The sequence below is a fragment of the Pelodiscus sinensis genome, chromosome 6, assembly GCF_052426305.1.
Source record: "Pelodiscus sinensis isolate ZL-2025 chromosome 6, ASM5242630v1, whole genome shotgun sequence".
Classification (NCBI taxonomy): domain Eukaryota; kingdom Metazoa; phylum Chordata; order Testudines; family Trionychidae; genus Pelodiscus; species Pelodiscus sinensis.
This window is the reverse complement of record NC_143057.1, coordinates 48,207,758-48,231,090: the sequence shown is the minus strand read 5'-3', so window position 1 is coordinate 48,231,090 and position 23,333 is coordinate 48,207,758. Positions and strand designations below refer to the sequence as shown.

General features: G+C 41.6%; 1 protein-coding gene across 6 annotated transcripts in view; it reads left to right on the top strand.

The window, feature by feature from the left end:
* LOC102448748 (semaphorin-4D) overlaps nt 1-23,333 on the top strand; it is a 121,718-nt gene that overhangs the window by 82,567 nt on the left and 15,818 nt on the right. For all 6 annotated transcript variants that reach the window (XM_014577956.3, XM_075931883.2, XM_075931884.2 and 3 more), the window contains exons 2-7: nt 3,294-3,688; nt 10,363-10,508; nt 11,212-11,274; nt 18,736-18,834; nt 20,348-20,441; nt 22,150-22,263. In XM_014577956.3, coding sequence (XP_014433442.1) covers nt 3,595-3,688; nt 10,363-10,508; nt 11,212-11,274; nt 18,736-18,834; nt 20,348-20,441; nt 22,150-22,263 — 610 coding nt within the window. In that variant the 5' untranslated portion in view covers nt 3,294-3,594. The remainder of the gene's footprint in view (nt 1-3,293; nt 3,689-10,362; nt 10,509-11,211; nt 11,275-18,735; nt 18,835-20,347; nt 20,442-22,149; nt 22,264-23,333) is intronic.

Here is a 23,333-nt window from a genome sequence, read left to right as displayed (position 1 = left end):
GAGTGTGCATATCTGTTTGTCCATCTAGTTATCTGATCTGTCTGTGCACTTAGTTGGAGGCATAGACATTAACCTATAACAGCTATGGCTGCCCAAAAGAATCAGTCACTAGTGCATAGTACACACACCCACCAAGTGTAGAATAGGCATATGAGCAAGGCATCTTGAAATGCTGAAGTTACTGTAGGGTAAGTAATCTTTGCTTTTACTAAAAATTAAACATTTGTTGATAAGTTTCCAAAGATGGGAACCAGAAGGGAAGTATATACTTATTAAAAATGCTTTTCTTGCTGTATTTTAACAAGGTTAATTTCTCTGATATCCTGTGAAGTCTGAACTGTAGACTACTTACTGGTTTGTTTACCACGCTGCATGACATCACAAGCACTGTACTATAAACACAGAGAATAAATATACAGGCTTAAAATGGAAAGGATTTTTTCACATCTTTGTTCTGGTTGCAATGTTATTTGCTGTGTCAGGGAAATGAGAAGGTTAATAGCTAGCTAGTATTTTCTCAGGATTTTTTTTTTTTTTTTGGTGAAGGCTAACTATGCTTCCTTTTATTCCTTTATGGAATCTAATGGGTGAAGGGGGGTTTAAAACAAAATCAGATAACCTTTTCAGATCACCTTTAACATGTATGATGTATTAAGTACTATGGTACTATATAGATGGTCTCTTAAGGGCATGCTGTCATGTTTATTATATTCCAAATATTAATGCCCCATAAAAGGTGCTTAGCTCAAAATATATCCTTAATATCAAAGGAACTAGCAGCTCTTCAAAAGGAAAACTGCAGTCTTTAAAATTCTGCTGTTTAATCTAAATGTGATTTAATCTGATTACATGGATTCAGATTCATCTGCCACTAGTGCAAAGTCAAACTTGACAGTTTTTCCCTAGGGGCTTCCCTCAGTCTCACAAATGGGGTGGGGAGGGGAGAGAAACAGCAAGAAAGGGAGGGTGGAGAGAGAGGCTTGGAATCTTTGATTTTTGGTTTGGTTCAAATGCTTCCATAGCTCCCATTATATCCTTAATTATCGTAGCAAAATAGTGCTGAACTTGTCAGATATAGCTAATGTTATCTTTGTGCTATTGAATGAGTAACTTCCTAAACTAGAACTGCTTATACAGAAATGAAGTCTTTGGGCACCATAGTGTTTTTTGCCAAGGATTTCACATTTACCACATATCCCTAAAGTTGTGTGTATCTGTTAGATTTGATCAGGACTAGTAGTAATCAGAATTTTACTATGGACTAGGGATGTGAAAATGTAACCGTGTACACGATTACATGTAGGGCCCTTTCTCCCCCCCCTCCTCCATACAGAGGCAGCAGTGCAGGGAAGCAAAAAGTCATGAGCCAGTGCGTATTGGGAGCCAGCTTAAAAGGAGCTAGCTCCCATAGAGCTGCCCCTCCCATCTTGGTGTGTAACCTCTGAAATTTTCAGCGGTTCATGTTTACTTGAATAAACACATTTTAACATCCGTACTATAGACAGGTTCTGATAACTTTTCCGTGATGTGGCATGCCTCTATCCCAGTCAGAAGACAAGAAGCTCCTCATGACTCTTTGGGTATGTCTAAACTACACTTTATTTTTGAAACTGCGGAATTTGCATATCTTCTTCCTATATCACTTTCGAAAGCGGGTCTTTTGAAAGTGAAAGTAGTCTGGACGCAGGGGTTTTTCGGGGGAAAAAAAACCTTTTTCAAAAACCGCTCTTTCTTTAAAAATAAGGTTTAGTCGGTTTAAAAAAAAGGAGAGGGTTTCCGAAACCCCGCCCCCATGTCCAGATTACTTTCACTTTTGAAAGACCCGCTTTCGAAAGTGAGATTGGATGATATACAAATTCCAGCAGAATTTACATATCCTCTTTTGAAAATAAAGCGTAATCTAGTCATAGAGTTCCAGTAAGAATTCAAGCTAAAAAAGGAAGTTGGGGCAACCAGGAAGGAAGCTGCTGTGCCTCAGAAGTAGCTGTCTCTTTCTTCAGAGAAGCATAGATCACAGGGTTTAACAGATGGGTGATGACTACAGGGTAGAAGGCAAAGATAAACCCTGATCTGGAGTCCAGCCTTGTTGGACTGCTATAAACAAACAAGGCCTTTAAGAAACTGAGACTGAATGTTAATGGAAGACCCCACACCTGAGAACCTGGAAAGGTTGTGTTAAGGTTCCAAAGCAAGAAAAGGATTGTGGGAGGAGAAGAGCCTCTGAAATTAACCAAGTGTGATCCCAGCCCATTTATTACATTTACTGACATTGGCTTTTGTGAAACCACTTGTGGAAGTATTATGATTTCCTTTGAGTGAAGATACGAGAATTTAGCTCTGGTTTTGTGTGTCATGGAGGCACATGTCTTTGATGATTGATTTAGTGCTTTTGAGTGGAAAATATATTGAACATACAAATTTAAGATTGTTGAAAGAACAAAAACATTTCATTTTGGGTGTATACAGATGTCTTGATTAGAGCTGTGCAAATAATTTTTTTTTTTTGTTTGCTAAGAATTCTGGAAAATGAAGAAAATAAATTTCCCTCATATTGAAAACAATTTATGTTTAAATATTTCAGTAATTTTAAAAAGTCAAAATTATTTTGTGTTAGGTCAAACAAAAATATTTCATTAACTTTTTAAAATTAATTTAATTTTTAAAAAATACAATTGAAAATAAACAGTTTCTTCAGACTGAAACATCAAAAGATTTCATTTTGAAAACATTAAAACAAAATGGTTTGACTTTGCTAGAATTTTTTCTTTAAGCACAAACGATTTGAGAGAACATTTTTCCAATCTCTAAACTCACCATTACATTTACTTTTGATATTTCAGAGAAAACAGGGTTTTTAAAAAACACATTTAAAGGCAGAAAAGGATAAAAATTAAAGTAGACTTTAATCTCTATATAAATGGCAGCTCCATGTTCCTGAAAATATGAATAATTGTATACGATAAATGTACATTATCAAAATTAGTGACAAGTTGCCAAAAATTGCTTGTAATTGCTTAAATTTCAATTACACTACCAATAGATAGACACTATATATTTTTACAGTACATCTTATCATTGTTTAGGTTTGGAAATTATTTTTGCCAATAGTAGCCTGTGGTTACCATATAAAGTATAATTTTATAATCATGTAATTTGTGAAAATTACTCTTTATAAACTTTTCATAGTTTTATAAAGTACTTGCCAGAAACACTATGAAATTTGTAAGTCATTAATCTTTTTGAAAACTCAACCCACTTCCTTCTTTCTTTTTTCACCCTCTTTCCCTGTGCAGTTTCTTTTACTACTAAGACTAAACAGAAGAATGTTCTCAAAATGCAGAATAGTTGCTGAGAAACGCTGTGGAAAGTGTGGACAATCTCTGTATTCTGCATCTTGGAAAAAGTGTGTTCCCTTGGGGAAGTAACCTATTGGACGCATAGGCTTAGGAACATCTTTCCAAGCTGTTTATTGCAACGTTTAGTTCTACAATGTCTACCCTGTAACATACTATCTGGAACCAGAGGTTTCTTCAGCAAGAGGAACATTAGGTGTTGCAGTTATCTTCCAACTTCCATAGAGCAAGGACTCTTAACATGGCTCTCACTGGTTTGTATGCAGCTTTGGGTTTACTGTTTGGAGCAGCAACAGCATTTGGTCCAGTACCAAGAATTACATGGGAACACAGAGGTAAGAATAAGGATATATGTAGTGAAATGTACAGAATCTCTATAGTTTGTGGGTGTCTATGTAATTTTTTAAAACAGTTTGTAGCAGGAAGCTGACCTGATATAGGGTCTGCCAGCCTCTTTAACTCCCCAACCTCCAATTTAACAGAGACTTTGGTTAGCTGTTGCTGTTTATGAAACTTGAATGATCAAGGCTAAATTTTTTCAAAAGTAATTTATGATTCTGGGTGTCCAACTTGGGATAATTTAAATGGGCCTGGTTTTCAGAAAAAAGCTAAAACCTGAATACTAAGCCTCCTGAATTTTTCATTTCAGTACCCTAAATAGGAACCCAGAGTCAATAGTCACTTTTGAAAAGCATGGGCTAAACTTTCACCATAGAGGAAAAAGAACAATATTAAAATGTTTAATTGATTTGTGCTATGAAAAATATGCTAAAGCTGCTTGTTTTGCTTCTTGATATGACAAAAATTGAAAATTTCCTATGATGTGTCTTCATATGTTACAGAAGGTGACACCTCCATGTATTTCTTTTATCAAGCATCATTACAGAAATAATAAGTTCTAGAATGTCAAAGTTTTCTATACTAGCAAAAAGATTGACGCTGCAGTGGTCAATTTATATTTGATTTAGAGGGTCTAATAAAGACTCTCTAAAACAAATGTGAAGGATGCTCCCCATTGATTCCGGCACTCCTTAATTTGCGAGGAGTAAGGGAAGTCAACGGGAATGGTTGCTTCCATTGACCTCCCACTGTGAAGCCGGCGTGAAAAATCGAGTTAAGGTACTCTAGCTATGCAATTGATGTAGCAGGAATTGCATAACTTAATTTGAACTTCAGGATAAGTATAAACATGACCTTAGAGCATTTAATAGGTAACCTGTTAATTCAGATGTTTGCTGCAAAAAATCTGTAATATACAACTAATATGGATTTTTTGTTCAACCCACTGTTATCTCTAACGTGACTTAGCTGAGTACGGAAAAGTGGCTGCTTCCTTTCAAGAGAGTAAATCCTTGTCTGTCAAGTGTCATAGCCACTAAGCTATTTGTGTTGATACATAGACAAAATTGAGTTTAGGGAGGCCCTGGCAGGTTTTTTTTGGTTAGCAGAGTCACTGGGTTCTTTTAGGGAGACCTATATACTGTACATTTTCCGAGCAATGATGAATCCTTTCGCAGGATTGACAGGGAAAAGAGACTAGATAAGTGCATTTCATGAACAAATAGTAATGAGAAATTGTCCATAGGTTTAGTTGGATATTGATAAAATAAGATCCCGGACAAAACTTTTAAAGAATTATTCACATTCTTGTTAACTAGCAATCATGTACAATAACTCTGGTTAGATCTAAATCAAATCCTGTCAGAGATGTGTGGCAGAATTTTTCAGACAAGACCTAATAGTAGTGCTATTTTAGTTTGTGGATGGAATTGTAAAATCAGTTCTCTACAAAGCAAGTTGCCCTTTTTACAACTCTGGAACATAGCTTGTTGTCCTTGCACAATAAATATTGTCCTTTTAAAAAAAAAAAAAAACACTTATACTTACATTACATAATATAACTTTAAGTGTAGTGTGAACACAAGACAAAGTCCCGTTGATTGAAATAATACCACAGTAGGCATAATGTCATGTGAGTAGAAATATTTTGTCAGTGCAGTCATCTTACCATTCAAAATCTTTTAGCAACTGTTGGAGTGTCTCAATGTGTAGTATTGTATGCTTTGCATAGCCATTTCATTTACAATTTCAATTGGTCCTAATCAGTCCCAAAGTCTCTGAGATCAGTTCATTGTTCATTGAAGCATTGTTCCTCCCTTCATATTTCTCCTATGTTACTGTTGATGAAAAAGTAATGCACAAAGTTAAATTCATATTAAGGGGAAATCTTTGTGGAAATGTGAGGGAAGGGTGACTTTGCAGGTGCCTAGATATGCATCCCTTTTTGTACTTGAAGCTAAAATTCTTAAAGTCCATTCTTAAAGCCTGATGAAATAGAGGTTCTTATAACTCATCTGGTTTGTGAACTTGGGTAAAAATCCATATCTCAGTCTAAACTAGCAAATACATATTTGATACTTTCCCTATCTGCCATGTAATGGTATGGCACTGGAACATAATCCAACTTCTTCATTGAGCTGTATTTTGTATATCCATTATCACATTTAGTACTTACAACCATTCTGATTTCCATTAGCAAAAAAGGAACAAAAAATGGGGTAAAAAAGTAAACCCGTGGAATTCTACATATTCTACATATTGCCCAGGGCTTGAATGATTTTTGGAACACTGATAGTAAGACAATAAAATATGTTGAGCTGTTATGTGCAATATCTATTTGACATTTTTCTCTTAGATAACATAAAGATTGTATTTATTGGGCAAGGAAGGAATCCTGAATGAAGAATACCATTGAGTCCTTGACTCCTCCTCACTGCACAACTGATAGTTGCCTGCAGTGTGTAGCAAAGCAAACTTATAGTGATGGAAGAAATATCCATAAGCACAGATAACAAGTACAAATGAGTTTATTGTAGGAAAATATAAATGGACATTAGGACCACAATAAAATGCTGGCATAAGGCTCTGGAAATATTTTTAATGTTTACTGGTATTAAAGTGCCAGGAAACACTCATGTATACAATTTATTACCTTGGAGGGAAAAAAATGATGTATGAAAGCTTTTGTATCTCTCATTTGGGCACACAGGAGCTCCCAAATAGCAGTCACTACAGTTGTTTCCCATGGTTTGATTTAGCACTGATCTATATCCCTTGCCTTGAACACAACTGCTCCTCTGTTTCCTGTCTAATACCATAGTGCCTTGTTTTTCCATTAGGCACAAATCACTTTTAATTTTACATGTCAGTCTTGGACATGTTGTATGGAGACACATTCTTATATTCACATTTCACTAAGAAGGGGAAATGTTAGTTCATTGTGAGGGGGCCCTGGGACATCCTTTGAGAAAATATTTGAAGCATCAGATTCAGTTGTCTGCATTATGGAAGATACAGATTGAACCTCTAAAATCTGTGATTCTCTGGTCTGGCAACATCCATGGTCCGGCAGGATTGTGAGAGAGCCCTGGCTGGCCTGGTTCAGAAGCGCAGCTTGGGGTGAGGAGAGCAGCCCCAGCGGGGCATGGTGATGGTGAGCACAGCCCTGACTAGGGCTGTTAACCAGGAGCATAGGGCCAGCTGTAGCTAGAAGCCCCGGGGCTAGCAGCCAGGAGTGCAGCCATGGCCTGGGCTGGTGAGGTGCAGGGGTACAGCCCCATTTGGTGCTGAAGGTACAGTCCTGGCTGGGGCTGACGGCAGGGCTGGAGTCAACAGGGCCAGCACACTGGGTGCAGCGTGGGGGAAGACGCGGCTAAACTCAACGCGGCAGGCAATACGGAGTGCAGCCCCATTTGGGAGCAGAACCCTACACCAGGGTAGGAAGCCTTGACCTCCCCTCGTCTGGAAAATTCTGTGGTTTGGGACCACTCAAATCCCAACGGTGCTGGACAAGGGAGTGTCGACCTGAACTTTAAAGCCAATAGAAAACACAAGTTTCAGACAATAATATGTACAGGTCCATACCTAGTGTTTATTTGGAATTTTCTGCTTCATTGCTAAATTAGGTTATGTTTAAATATAAATGTGCACCAAAGTCATATGGCCCCAACCAAATGTGCACATTTCAGTTGAGCTCCCAGTTCAAATACACACAACAGCTATACATTAACATTGAGGAATATGTTAAAATAAGACAGGTTAATTTCTCTCCATCAGTAATTAATGGAGTACTTCCATGTTATCCTCCTATCTACAATAGTTTCCCAAGTCAGCAGACCTAATCTACAATGATATCCTCTATATTTAAAATCCAATAATTTTGTATATTGCTTACTTTTCATTGACTTTCTCCAAAATCATTTACAAATTCTCATTGGTTTTATTCCTTATTCCACTTCCTTTCCATGTTGGCCTGTTCTTCTACTTCAGACTTTCATATTGTTTTCCCTCCAGTTAGCTTTTCTTTCCTACATTTTTCTTCCTTTCTTCCCATTGCCAGATCTTTACCCCAAACTCTACTGCCAGCCCATAGTCTGCAAAGGGTGCCTTTTAGCATCTCTTCCCTCTTTCTCCCACTAATTGGGTTAGGGATTGCTTACAATTTCTTCTAATAGGGTGAGGGATTAATTCTCTTGGTAAAGATTTATGTAGTAGGGAATATGGCAACTTTCTGTGTCACTCAAATACAGAGTGAAAGTGAGGAAAAGAGGGATAGAAGGAAGGATCTACTAATAAACATGGGCTATGGTAGAAAGGGTAAAGCAGAAAAGGGACAGAAGGGATTGGAAGAGGGAAAAGAAATGAGAAAGAGAAGACAAATTCCTAGGAATTAAACATGAGCTTCAATGGTCATTAGTTCTACACACAGAAAATTTCTTCATTATGCTAAGGTCCACAGAGGAAATGTTTTTCCCATCTCATGAATATTTTTGAGAATTGGAATTTTTGTTCTCAGTCTTTCATAGAGACAAAAAGTTAAAATCTTTAAATACCACCTTAGCCCTATTTGAGTGATTTAAAATGTTTTAATAATTTTGATTTTGACTTAATGGTCTAATTAGTTTACACTTTGAAACAAGTCATTCAGAACCAGAAAATGAGAATATTTTCATTGAGAAAATGTCAAAATGTTTTAGCAATATTAGAAATGTTTTCTCTATGCTATTTCAAGTTAAATAATTAATTGAATACAGGCAGTCCCCGGGTTATGTACAAGATAGGGACTATAGGTTTGTTCTTAAGTTGAATTTGTATGTAACTCGGAACTGGCTTCAGATTCAGCTACTGCTGCTGAAACTGACCAGGGGCTGACTACAGGAAGCCGGAGGCAGAGTTGCTCTGCCCCCAGCTTCCTGGAATCAGCCATTGATCAGTTTCAACAGCGGCTGAATCTGGAGCCTGAGACAGAACCAACCCGGCAGCACCCCAGCTGCTCTACCCCAGGTGTCCACAACAAAAGCTGCACCCCCCCCCCCCAGCAGACCAGGGAGACCCGGAGCAAAGCCGCAGAGGCGGCGGGGTCCCGCGCCTCTGCGGCTTTGCTCCGGGTGTCCCTGGTCTGCTGGGGGGGGGGGGAGGGATTCCCAGAGACATGGGACACCCAGAACTAGTTACAAATTTTACAATAAATGATTTTTGCTTTACACCCAAAATGGTTTGTGAAAGTGGATCATACAGCAGTCCCCGACTTACGCGGATCCAACTTATGTCGGATCCACACTTACGAACGGGGATTTTCTCGCCCCGTAGCTCGCGGGCGGCGAGACCGCCCAGAGCGCAGCGGTCCCGCCACCGCGTCCTCTGGGGCGAGAAAAGCTGCTCCGGTTCTCCCTGCTGTGCTGGGGGGGGGGGGAATCCCCCCCAGCACAGCAGGGAGACCCGAGCAAAGCCGCACAGGCGGCGGGACCCGGAGAGCAGGGAGAACCGGAGCAGCTTTTCTTGCCCCGGAGGACGCGGTGGCGGGACTGCTGCGCTCTGGGCGGTCCCGCCGCCCGCGAGCTCCGGGGCGAGAAAAGCCCCGTTCGTAAGTGCGGATCCGACATAAGTCGGATCCGCGTAAGTCGGGGACTGCCTGTATGATCCAGTTTCACAAACCATTTTGGGTGTGAAGCAAAAATCATTTATTGTAAAATTGGAACTAGTTCTAACCCACAAATCCATTACAGTGCTCCTTTAGCTGTTTGCATCTTCTGTGTGGACCAGGCCTGTCAGCCACTGGGAGATAAGGAATGCCCTATCTCTGAAATATCTGCAGTTTTATCTGCCTCCCAAGCAGCAGGCACCTCAATTAGGCTTCTGTGCAGCAGAGTTTTCTGAGAAAATTCCAGCTTTCTGACAAGTTGGCTCAATAGTTTGTCTACTTCCTGACAGCTCTCATCTCCCTTCTGAGGAGTTTTTGCTGATTAGGAACCTTCAGGTCTCTGGAGGAGATTTAGAAAGCTGAAGGCAAAAGGAGTGGCCCGTGTCTTCTCCTGACTCCCTTAGCAAGTGTTTTGTTGCACAGGCTGGCCATGTTGAACTGATCACTTACTTTTGGATCAGAGAATTACAGCCTAATCCATTTCACTTGCAGCATGCTGACAGTATAGCATGTATAACTATACATGATAATAGTTCTCTGTATTGATGGTGGCCCAAGACACCTTGTGGATGCAAGTTTGTTGCATGGGGTAAATCTAATTTACTACCTTTCCCTATCAAGATGCATCTTGTTCCAGTTTGTTCAGTCTTGAATGAAGCAGAAGGTTAATGTCATATTTTACATTGTGTGCATGCGTATATATACATAATCTGAAATAAAGATGGAACAAATGTGAAGTACTTTGAAATTGCAGATGTAAATTAAACTGAAATCAGCAGCACAAATCCCAGATATTAATTTAAATTGAAATGTAGGAAAAAAGCTATTGTATATGGCTGCAAACTCCTAATTGAATCCATGGTTTAATTAAGCTTTTTGATGATCCTAAGATTTTTAATATAATAGGGTTCTATGATCAGTTTTGCTGCTTTTAAGTTGTCAAAGAACTTCTGTATCAGATAGTTTAGGGGGGAAAGTCCTTGCATGATTTTCATTCTTTACACAGGACTGTTTGTTTTATTTTAACAGAAGTACAACTGATCCATTTTCAAGAACCGGAAGTGTTTAACTATTCAACTTTATTACTAAGTGACGACAAAGATGTTTTGTATGTAGGAGCTAGAGAAGTGATATTTGCATTAAATTCAGTGAATATTGCTGAAAAACTTAATGAGGTACGTATGCATTTTTAATTTCCTCTTCACCTTTTTAAAAAAATTATCAGAATTTTTTGGGGTAGATGCGTTTTTCTAATGTTATAGATAGAATGATATTTCATGTGGCTGTAGTGTATAGACTACAGTAAATATATTTGTGTTTATGTTGCACATATATATTCTTCAGGAAACAAAAGTAACTGGTAGTTTTGTTGTTGTAATTGAAAACCTGAAAGGTGAGAAGGCAATTAATTTTAAAACATTCTAGTAACGATGCATGGAGGTATTTTATGTCTGGAACTGCTTTAATTGCACATTTTTAAAAATTAAAAACATTTTTTATTCTTTAAGGGATTCATTTTTGGCTTTGCAAAATAGGTGATTTTACCTTGTGATTCTTATGAATATTAGTGGCTCCCTGCACATTATTCAGATCATGAAAAAGTGGGTTTTGCCCACGAAAGCTCATGATACCATCTACATGTTTTGTTAGTCTTTAAGGTGCTACTAGACCATTTGTTGTTGTTTTAAGAAAAAATATAATCAGTCTTCAGCAGCCATGAGTGAGGTGTTCAGCGGCCTTTCTATTTTGCTTACATATATTTGTAGCATCCTTTTAAACATCATCTGCTCTCTGTGTTATGCATTGTGCTTAATAATAGCTTTGATATAAATGTGAAGAAGACTGAACTTGTTTTTTGCTTTGGTTGTTTTTCCCCAGTTATATTGGAAAGTCACTGAAGAAAAAAAAACTAAATGTGCAGACAAGGGAAAATCCAAACAGGTAAATGATAAACAAATTCAACTTTCATGAAGGCATTATAAATTGAGTTCTCTGGAAAGCTTTTCAGCACTGTGTTGATTATAACTATTTGGAAGAAATAATTTTAAAAAATCAAACAAATGGCTAATTGCAATAGCTTCTGTAAACTTCAATGTTAATTTTGTACTTTACTTAGTGCAAAACTGGTACAGTTTTTTCCCAACTTTTTAAAGATGGGAGTTCCTTTGCTTTCTCTCCTTCTCCGTCCCCTGCCCCCACGTACGTGTGTGTGTGTGTGTGTGTGTGTGTGTGTGTGTGTGTGTGTGTGTGTATTTCCCCCCCTGCAGGATGACAGAGTGACATAATCACGTCACTCTGCGTTGCTCCTCCTTCCCCCCCCACAGAGTCAGAAGGGGAAGTGGTGGTCATGGCTCGGGCTTTCCCCCAACCCCACCTCAGGGGGTGCCCGGGTGCCCTGAGCTCCCCGCTGGCCCCCAGCTCCCCTCCACCTCCAGCCCCACCTCCTGCATCCTGGGCCCTGACACTCCGAGACCCAGTGAGGAACTACCGCCACCAGCTGCCTCACCACCTTGGCACTCCAGCCTCATGACTCCCCCCACAAGATTAGAGCACCAGAGCTGGCTTCCGGGAGAGGGGGAAGAGGAGAAAGCCCTGAAGCATGTGCACTGCTGTGGGGAGGGGAGCCACCAGGGAGAGATGTGCTACAAAGCTTGCCTCTGAAGTTAAGTTGGGCCCCCGCGAGATCTCCCCAGCCAGCCCAGCCACATGCGCAAAGGCTTTTGTCCTCGCGTGCCGCTCAGAGTGCTGTTCTCTCCCCTGCTGCTCTTTGCTAGACCTGGTTGGGGAGACGGTGAGGGGAGGGTGGACAGGGGGAAGTGGCATTGGAGGATAACGAGCAGCCCCCACGTGTGGGGCAGAGATCACAGCACCAGCCGGCGGTGGCCGAAAGGGAAAAGTCTCTCCCAGTAAAGGAGTCTCCACGGCCTGAGGCACCCCTGCATTCACCGCCCCTAGAGTGGGCCAGCCCCATCTCCCAGAGCTGCCTGCTGCAGGGTGCAGCAGCTGTCACCCCTCTACCCCCACCCCCATTCTCCTGCCCAGGTGCAGCTGCTGCCTGGCTCTAGCAATCTCCTAGGGGAACAGGTTCCCTCCTCTCCCGGGCTGCCCAGACACCCTACCTCAGCCCACTCCTGCACCCTCTCTCCTGGAAAAACACCCTGCTCCCAGCCTGCTCCTGCACTCTCCCCCCCTAGCCAGACACTCTGCCCCCAGCCTGCTCCTGACCCCTCTCCCCAGCCAGACCCTCCTCCAGCCTGCACCTATCCCTTCTCCCGCCCACCCCCATACAGATACCCTGCCCCTTCCTCTCTGGCCAGACACGCAGCCCAATCAGGGCCCAGCCCGCATTTGGCCACAGTGACCTATCTCCAGCCCCAATCCTGGGGCAGGCCCTATGGTCCAGCCCCCATCTGGCCACAGGAAGGGCTAGTGGCAGGCCCCCTGCTGCTGCAGCAGGGGTAGGAGGGAAGGCCATGAACCAGCTGCAGAAGACAGATGGTGGATTGGTGAGCATAGCAAGCAGGGGGGCTAGAATCATAGAGCTGGAAGAGACATCAGGAGGTCATCAAGTCCAGCTGCCTGCCCGAGGCAGGACCAATCCCAACTAAATCAACCCAGCCAGGGCTTTGTCAAGCCAAGACTTAAAAACCTCTAGGGATGGAGATTCCACCACCTCCTTACGTAACCCATTCCACTGCTTCATCACCCTCCTAGTGAAATAGTTTTTCCTAATATCCAACCTAGACTTCCCCCACTGAAACTTGAGACCATTGCTCCTTGTTCTGCCATCCCGTCACTACTGTGAACTGCCTTTCTCCAGCCTCTTTGGAATCTCCCTTCAGGAAGTTGAAGGCTGCTATCAAATCCCCCCTCACTCTTCTCTTCTGCAGACTAAACAAACCCAAATCCCTCAGCCTCTCCTCATAGGTCATGCACTCCAACCCCCTAATCATTTTGGTCGCCCTCCGCTGGAATCTCTCCAATGTGTCCACATCCTTTCTATAGTGGGGGGCCCAGAACTGGACACAATACTCCAGATGTGGCCTCACCAGAGCCGAATAAAGGAGAATAATCACTTCTCTGGATCTGCTGGTAGTACTCCTCCTAATGCACCCTAATATGCCATTAGCCTTCTTGGCTACAAGGGCACATGGACTTGTATCCAGCTTCTCGTCCACTGTAATCCCCAGGTCCTTTTCTGCTGAACTGCTACTTAGCAATTCAGTCTCCAGCCTGTAACTGAACTCTACACTTGTCCTTGTTGAACCTCATCAGATTTCTTTTGGCCCAATCCTCTAGTCTGTCCAGGTCACTCTGGACCTATCCCTGCCCTTAAGCATATCTACCTCTTCCCCTACCTTAGTGTCATCTGCAAACTTGCTGAGGGTGCAATCCATCCCCTCATCCGGGTCATTAATAAAGATGCTGAACAAAACCGGTCCAAGAACCAATCCTTAGGGCACTCTGCTAGAAACCGACCGCCAACTTGACATCAAGCCATTAATCGCTATCCATTGGGCCCGACAGTCTAGCCATCTTTCTGTCCATCTTTCAGTCCATTTATCCAATCCATACTCCCTTAACTTGCTGGCAAGAATATTGTGGGAGACGGTATCAAAAGCTTTGCTAAAGTCAAGGTATATCACATCCACCGACTTTCCCATATCCACAGAGCCAGTTACCTCATCATAGAAGCTAATCAGATTTGTCAGGCACAACTTGCCTTCTGAATCCATGTTAACTATCCCTGATCACTTTCCCCTCTTCCAAGTGCTTCAAAATGGATTCCTTGAGGATCCCCTCCATGATTTTTCTGGGGATTGAGGTAAAGCTGACTGGTCTGTAGCTCCCTGGATTATCCTTCTTCCCCTTTTTTAAAGATGGGCACTGCATTTGCCTTTTTCCAATCATCCTGGATCTCTTCCGATCTCCATGAATTTTCAAAGATAATGTCCAAAGGCTCCGCAATGACATTTGCCAACTCCCTCAATACCATGGGATGCATTAAATCTGGGCCCACTGATTTGTGTATGTTTAGCTTTTCTAAATAGTTCCTAAGTTGTTCTTTCCCCACCAAGGGCTGTCCACCTCCTTCCTATACTGTGTTGCCTCGTGCATTTGTCTGGGAGCTGACCTTGTCTGTGAAGACAGAGGCAAAGAAAGCATTGAGTACTTCAGCTTTTCCCACATCTGTCACTAGATTACCTTCCTCATCCAATAAGTGTCCCACGCCCTCTCTGATCATCCTCTTATTGCTAACATGACTGTAGAAATCTTTCTTGTTATCCTTCACATCCCTTGCCAGTTGCAGTTCCAATTGCGCTTTTGCCTTTCTGATAACTCCCCTGCATTCTTGAGCAATATATTTATACTCCTCCTCAGTCATCTGTCCAAGTTTCCACTTCTCGTAAGCTTCCTTTTTGTGTTTAAGCTCACCATGGATGTCCCTGGTAAACCAATCCGGTCGCCTACCATATTTGCTTTTCTTGCTGCGCAGTGGGATGGTTTCTTCCTATGCCTTTAATAAGGCTTCTTTAAAATACTGCCAGCTCTCCTGGACTCCTTTCCTCTTCATGTAAGCATCCCAGGGAATCCTGCCCATCAGTTCTCTGAGGGAGTCAAAGTCTGCTCTTCTGAAGTCCAGAGTGTGTATTTTTCTACTCTCCTTTCTTCCTTTGGTCAGGATCCTGAAATCTACCATGTCATGATCCCTGGTGCCCAAGTTGTCACCCACCTCTGCTTCCCTACTAGTTCCTCCCTGTTTGTGAGAAGCAGGTCAAGATGCACATGGTCCCTGGTCGTTCCTTCAGCACATATACCAAGAAGTTATCCCCAATATTCTCCAAAAACTTCCTGGATTGTCTGTGTACTGCTGTATTGGTCTCCCAACAGATGTCAGGGTGATTAAAGTCCCCCATGAGAACCAGAGCCTGAGGTCTGGAAGCTTTTCAGTTCTTCAAAGAAAGCTTCGTCTACCTCATCCACCTCATCCGGCAGTTTATAGCAGACACCAACCACAACATCACCTCTGTTGTTTCCACCTCTAAATTTAACCCATAGACTCTCAACAGTTTTTTCTCCCTCTAAATACTGGAGCTCCGAGCAATCATACTGCTCTCTTACATACAGTTCAACTCCTCCTCCTTTTCTCCCCCACCTGTTCTTCCTGAACAGTTTATACCCTTCTATGACAGTGCTCCAATCATGCGAGTCATCCCACCGACTCTGCATTATTCCAATCAAATCATAGTTCTTCACCTGGGCCATGGCTTCTAATTCTTCCTGTTTTTCCCAGGCTTCTTGCAGTGGTGTACCAACACCTTAGATAACCAGTTGGTCGCCTTGCCTTCTCCATCCGAATCAGGGGTTGTCCATTGTTCCTCCATTCCTCCTTGTGATTCTTCCCGGTGTCCAGCTTCCTCATTTACCTCAGGGCTTTGGTCACCGTCCTCCAATGAACCTAATTTAAAGCCCTCCTCACTAGGTTTGCAAGCCTGCCTACAAAAATGCTCTTTCGTCTCTTAGTTAGGTGGATCTCATCTCTTCCTAACAATCCTTGTTCCTGGAACAGAGTCCCATGGTCGAAGAAACCAAAGCCCTCTCACTGACACCACCAGCGCAACCACGCATTTACTTCCTCAATTCTACAATCCCTACCTGGACCTTTTCCTTCAACCGGAAGGATGGACGAGAACACCACTTGTGCTTCAAATTCCTTGATCCTTCTTCCCAGCGCCACATGATCTGTTGTGACCCGCTCAAGGTCATTCTTGGCCATATTGTAAGTTCCTACATAGAGAAGCAGGAAGGGGTAGCGATCTGAAGGTTTAATCACTTATGGAAGTCTCTTGGGCACATCCAGAATGCGAGCTCCCAGTAAGCAGCACATTTTTCGAGATGGCAGATGGATAACTCAGTCCCTCTTGGTGGTGGTTGGGGACTCCCTCCTACCTGTCTTCTTTTAGGGATGGTGATCGTGGAACCCTCATCTCTAGGACTATGCATCCCATGCCTTCCGGTAGATGGTGTTCCCTTCTGATTTCTTCTCTGAGAGGTCCTTGCCAAAGCATTCTCCACCGCAGTGCCTGTGGAGAGAGCCTGAAAGTGGTTACTTACCTCTACAGGAATGGGGGATACCTGAGTTGGCTGCCACCTCCTTCTAGAGGTTACGTGCTGCCAGTTTTCTTCCTTCTCATGTACTGCCCTGACTGGCTGTTCAGCCTTCTGTGCCTGCAGGATTAAATGCTGCCTTCTATCGAGGAAGTCTTCATCGTCTCTGATGGAACGTAGGGTCGATACTTGGGCCTCCAGTCTTCTTATTTTTTCTTCCAAAATGGTGACCAGCTTGCACTCAGTGCATATGAAATCCCTTCTTTCTTCTGGGAGAAAGACAAACATGGCACAGCATGTGCAGGTAACAACAGCAGAGCTATCACCATCCATACTTGCCTTCCTACTGAGAGATTCCTCAGTTGTTATTAAATGCCTCCTTGAAGGGAAGGAGTGTAGTGAGAAGATGTTAAGGGATGGCGAGTGTATTTCACCCCCTTCCCAACTCCCTCTCCAAACTCCCTGTTAGCAGTCCCTGTTCACAAGCTCCCTGGTCGCTGACTCACTCCTTTATAAAGCCCTAGACTGCCTGATAGCCCCTCCCCAGATTAAGGCTCAACCAATGGGCAGAGGCTTCTGAAGTTTTCAAACCCTGATTAGAAGCTCACAGCTTCTACCTGCCAGCCACAGCACTCACTCCGTGGGAGACGGGGGAGAGGGAAGGTAAAGGAAGAAAAAACCCCCCGCCAAACACAAGCTCGGTACACAGCAAGAACCCCTCCTCTCCCCCCCACACACAGTCTCTCTCATTCTCTCTTTCTCTCGCTCCCCTACAGACAGCCACTTCCCTCAAGGGTCCTGTGGGAAGGTTTCACTAGCCCCTTAGTGAAATTAAAATTCATGATCTGCTGAAATTTGTTACTTTAACTTTTATAGTAATTGTATTTATGATAGGTCTGTACTCTGCGTCTGTGTATGGGGTTGTCACAGGTGATAGAGAACATTTGCTTTTGAACAGAAAGGATGTGCAGGGAGCTGGAGGATGTAGTAGTATATTGCAAGAGAGTCACTTGGGCTCGTATGAAAGGAGTGAAGCTGCTATTGTTACACTGTCTATTACGTTTTACTCCACAGATTTTGAAGGTTTTGTCTGTCCCAAAGTTATTTCATTTATTTTATTTGCTTTAGAACTGTAGTAGAATTCCCAGGGCCTTGCGCTCTCCCTGATTGCTTTTTGTGAGTACTCTGAGAGTTGCTGTCAACCATTAGAGAAATATTGCTCTCATTCACATAAGTTATTTTGGTTCCTTAATTAAAGAGTACTTTAGGCTAGCGATGTGTAATTCACCTCAGGGTATTTGCCTAATTTATGCTGTCACCCTTTTTTTTGTTCCCTGCATTTGTTAGTATCTCTGGGGCTTTCTGTGTGTATTCACTGTTATTTGTGTATTCATTGTTATTTATTCCAGTCCAGGCATGTTTTGAACAATCATGGTATTTTTCTGTGTTCCTACAGGAACTAGCCAAATGATGCACACAATACATCCCAAGATAGCAGTTATTGATTCAGTACCTTTTTTCAGTCAATAAACATAGATGTGTGTTCAGAGTTAACAAGCATTTGGAATCTGTATTGTTTCCTTGACTTTTGAAGCTATGTCCCAAATTCCAGTTTCATTCCAAAGCTAAAGGAATTAACTATTGTAATTGGGTGTTTCTTTATTTTTTGAGTAAAGAGAGTGCTGCCAGCACCAGAAGATAGAGGAAGCTATAAAAGCTACTAAACTCAAAGCATGACATCCAAGGTTATGGACATGGCAACTCTAAGAGCTGTTTATGGTCATGAAGATTTCTGCCCACATCAGAGTTGCAATATATACATAAAATCCAGGAAATGATCATCTGAAGTAAAATGACATTTACTGTGTCACAGATTAAATTCTTTACTTCCAAACTATGACATATCATTTTAGCTGAACTAGACCTAAGACAAAAAATATGAACATCCAAGAGAATTAATATGTTAACTATTTTATATGAACATACTACTCCTGAAGCAAATTTGAGCACTTGGGAGATGATGAGCATATTAGAAACATAGCAATTGATGGACATATTAGAAACAAATGTATACCTATAATGTAATTCTGAATGCCCAGAGAGGACTCTGGTCTCTGTGATCACATCACATAGCCTTATATATTTTTTTAAACATAGGAAGTGCTTCTTGTGATAGTGTGATGAGGTGCAATGGAAGAGCTGACAACAGAGCTTGTTGTCACTTGCATTGCTATTACGATGTTGAAGTTGTGGCTGATCAGAATGGATTTATTTTTTCCTTCTATACTATAGACGGAGTGTCTTAACTATGTGCGTGTCTTGCAACCGCTGAATGATACTGTCCTCTATGTTTGTGGCACAAATGCATTTCAGCCAATCTGTGATCATCTGGTAAGCGTGACTATATGCATTCTTTTAATAACTTTTTAAAACCAGACAAAAGTGATCATTTAAATAATGAGGCAAATAAGAGAAAAGTATATCTGATGAGTTAATTTTTGTTTTTAAAGGCAATTGAAATTCCAGTACCTGTAATAGTTTTTCAGTGGGTGTGATACTTTCTCATGATAACCACAGAATCCAGTAAGGATATAAGCGACTAGTTGACTGATCAGCTACCCAATAAGCATAGCCTTATCAGGTAGTCAAGTCACTACTCAACGAGTTGCTCTCCCCCCCACCTTGCTGCCTCTGTATGAGAGACAGCAAGTAGAGGGGGAGCAGGAGCTGGTTGGTGCTGGAGGGAGCCGGCTTAAAAGCTTGTTCCCTCCAGCACCATCTCCATGGGGGGGGGGGGGAGGGGAAGGGGAGACAAGGGAAGCAAAGTAGGCGGGGAACCCGAGGCAAGTGGAGAGTCAAGAAGTCCCTGCTTACGCGGGCTCCTACTGCTGTGTGTCTGCCTTTGATCCCTGCGGGGATCCCAAATGAGTGTGAACTCAAGTGAGCCCCCCTCCCCCCATATCAACTAATTGAGTAGTCGATGGAAATTCCATTGAGTACTCAATTAGCTGATTAATCAAAATGTAACATACTTCCTATACAAAGCCTTACAGAATATTAATCCAGCTTGGTTACTAACAGAAACATATTTACTTTACAGCTTTGCTTTCATTATGTTCTATTGATGTAAATTTGCAACAGCAGAAATACATAGTTTTAAATTGTATTGACACTGAGAATGATACCCACTTCTATCTCTCCCTAAACCATCTCAGATTCTCATCTCTGCCTATCTTGTCTTTGTCAGCTCCTGTGTATTGCAGAAATTCATATCTCTGAATGCTTCGGAGTGAAGTCCTTTTTTCTAGATTTGAAATAAAAAGTCCTCTACATCTCTCACTCCTTTATTGCATCCATTAACATGGATTTTACATTGTTCCCAAGGCTAGAAATCTAGGAATTATGTTGGACTGTGGCTTTTCTTATCTCTCTCTTTTTTAAAATTTTTAAAATTTTTTTATTTTATTTTATTTATTTTTTTGCTCCTATTCGAGCCAGACTATTCCCACATTTCCAAAAATAGGATCATACCATACCCATCATATGACAGTTTCACTGTTCTCCTGTAAATCTCTGATTTTCAAAACTCTGCATGGACATTCCCCAGACTAATTCTCTCCCTGCACCTTTTCATTTGGGATCATGTTCAGATGGCCCTCCTCATTTGTCTGGAACCCTTTTCTTCCCTCCCACTACCCTATGCTCCCCTCCCCTTTGTGCTCAAAAACCATTGGGTCATTTTTTCTATCACTTAAAGATTTGTTTGTTTTGTAATTCAGTATATTGCTCTTAAAACTCAGTTTTATATTTTATACATCTGTCTTTGACTGCATAGAAGTTTTATTTGAATTAGAAAGTAAAAAATGTAACTCTCTTTATTTAACTTAAAATTAATTCTATATAGAATGTAATGTCATTTGAACTTGGAGGTAAAAATGAAGATGGTAAAGGCAGATGCCCATTTGACCCTGCCCAAAGCTACACCTCTGTTATGGTTGGTAAGTTCAAACTTTAATAACGTTATTAATAAAATATCATTGATTCTGTCTCCTCCTTCACACTCTAACCTTTTTACCAGGACATAACAGACTCTGTTATGTTGTTTTAAAAAAATATGTAATGTATTTAGACAAAATTCAAAATATTTGTATTCAATATTTACAGGCAGTCCCCGGGTTATGTACAAGATAAGGACTGTAGGTTTGTTCTTAAGTTGAATCTGTATTTAAGTCGGAACTGGCATCCAGATTCAGCCGCTGCTGAAACTGACCAGCGGCTGACTACAGGAAGCCCGAGGCAGAGTTGCTCTGCCCCGGGCTTCCTAGAATCAGCCTCTGATCAGTTTCAACAGGCTGATTCTGGACGCCAGTTCCGACCTACATACAGATTCAACTTAAGAACCCCAGGCGTCCCCAAGTCACCTGCTGCTGAAACTGATCAGCGGCTGATTCCAGGAAGCCCGGGGCAGAGCAACTCTGCCCCGGGCTTCCTGTAGTCAGCGCTGGTCAGTTTCAGCAGCGGCTGTCTTGGGGACGCCTGGGGCAGAGCAGCTGGGGTGCTGCTGGGTTGCTGCAGCAGACCAGGGAGACGTGGAGCAAAGTCACGGAGCACGTGGGCAGCAGACAGCCCAGATGCGCCGCGGCTGTCCCGCTGCCGGCGTCCTCAGAAGCTTTGCTCCCCGTCTCCCTGGTCTGCTGGTCTCCAGCAGACCAGGGAGACGTGGAGCAAAGCCGCGGAGCACGCAGGCAGCGGACAGCCCAGACTTGCTGTGGCTGTCCCGCTGCCGGCGTCCTCAGAGGCTTTGCTCCCCGTCTCCCTGGTCTGCTGGTCTCCAGCAGACCAGGGAGATGGGCAGCAAACCCTGTTCGTAACTGCGGATCCGACATAAGTCAGATCCGCGTAACTCGGGGACTGCCTGTACTGATTATCAGTTTCAAGAAAATGATACCCATTGCTATAATCATTCATTCGCATGATTGTCGCCATGCATTTCATCACGTATAATCTGATGAAATTGTCAGTGAAATAAAATTGTACTGCAGAAGAATCTGTATATAAATGTAAATAATTTAAAATTGTGTGTCATTAAATTATCGGGTGAAATATTACGTGGGCTGAATATTTCCTTTTTCTCCAAACAGAATGTTAAACCACACTAAGTCTTTGTTTGGGGAAACCATTGACATTTTTGCTTGTATGTTGATATTGCAAATCCATGAAAGAGAAATTTAAATGAATACGAAATGGAAGGAACACACTGTATTATATATAATCCTTAAAATATTAACTGATTCGCTATGGGAGGAAAACCCTAATTTTTTTCCTGAATAATTTCTAAGAAATTAGTACATTCTAAAAATTCAGTGGCATAGTGTAGGTTCATTTATATTTATAATATAAATAATTTAGAAGCAGATATGTTCACTGTTACTGCAGGAACAATACTGGTAACTGCCATTAAAGTTGTATTAGAAGAGTAACAAATTAGATATAAAAACATCATATCATCTTTAAAGAAGATCAGAGGGGAAACATAAGCCATAAAAATATTGAGTTTAATATAGACATTTTTGCCATCTTCCCTCAAGAGAAGTTTAAATTACTATATATTCTCTTGATAACTTGTCTTGAAATATTTCTGTACATTTTTGTTACTTAACCAGTAGCATGGCTTGAAGTATTTATTTTGTTTTATTTATATGAAAGATGGAGAGCTTTATTCGGGAACCTCTTATAACTTCTTGGGGAGTGAACCCATTATTTTTAGAAACTCTCATCAGAGCCCACTGAGAACAGAATACGCAATACCTTGGCTTAATGGTGAGTACACACAAAAGCAATTGAACTAATTTATTTTACTGAAGGCTTTTTTCCTTTAAAAGTTTTAACTCCTTCACATTGCTCTGTATATCTTCACTAAAACCTTTTTCTGTTCCATAAAAGGATAATGGGTATTTTTGGCCTTCTGAAAGTTCAGATCTCTGAGCAAGTCTATGGATATATTTCAAGGGAAAAAAACAATTTTGTGATGGTTCTGAGGTGCTGTTTCTTGCTATATTTTGCTTTTAGAAGAAATTGTTTTTTAATTGTTTGTGCTTGTGAGGGAGAAACACTTAGTTTGAGATTTCTAGCGTCTCTGTGGCATTCACTCTGAATCATCTGTAGGGCATTCAAGTTTAGACATGATCCAGAAGCTGTGCAGTATATCCTGTCTCTTTTTATCTTGCTTAGTCATGACAAGCCAGACTATTAGGTGATAAGGAAGAATGTGTCCTTACCTTTCTTTCAGCATGTTTTCAAGTTCAGTTTAAGGACTGCATGAGGTTGCTCAGTTTCCTCTTTAATTTAGAAAATGTATTGGGGTTTGAGAGTATTCAAAGAAGTTTTTGAACTTCTGTAAAAACGAAGGTTAAAAGAGAGAAGTGGCAAAGTCTACAGAGTGTAAATTCAGTCCTGTTAAAAATCCAGGTTCTGGTTGAAAACTGCAGTTCATTGTTGCTTTTTCTTTGTAGGGCTTTTTGTAGTACCATTATCATTTGTAGTGTTTCAGCTCATTGCACACAGAATAGCATTCATGTGTTAGTTGCATCTGTTTGGTTTTTTTAAAAAGAAATTTGGAAACACTAAGTTGCTTTTGGAAGTTGTAATTGAATTAAATCTTAAGTAAATTTCTTCACATTCCACTTTGTACCCAAGGATCTAGTGGCAAGAAAATGATTTTGAACTAAGGATGTTGAGGACTAGTTGATGATCCAATAAGCAAATGCTTTATCAGGTAGTCAAGTCGACTAGTTGCTTCCTCTCTTCTCTCTCCCCCCCACTGCCTCTATCAGATAGAGTCCCCCACTGATCCCAGGTACCATGTGGGCGCTTCACCTTGAAATACACAA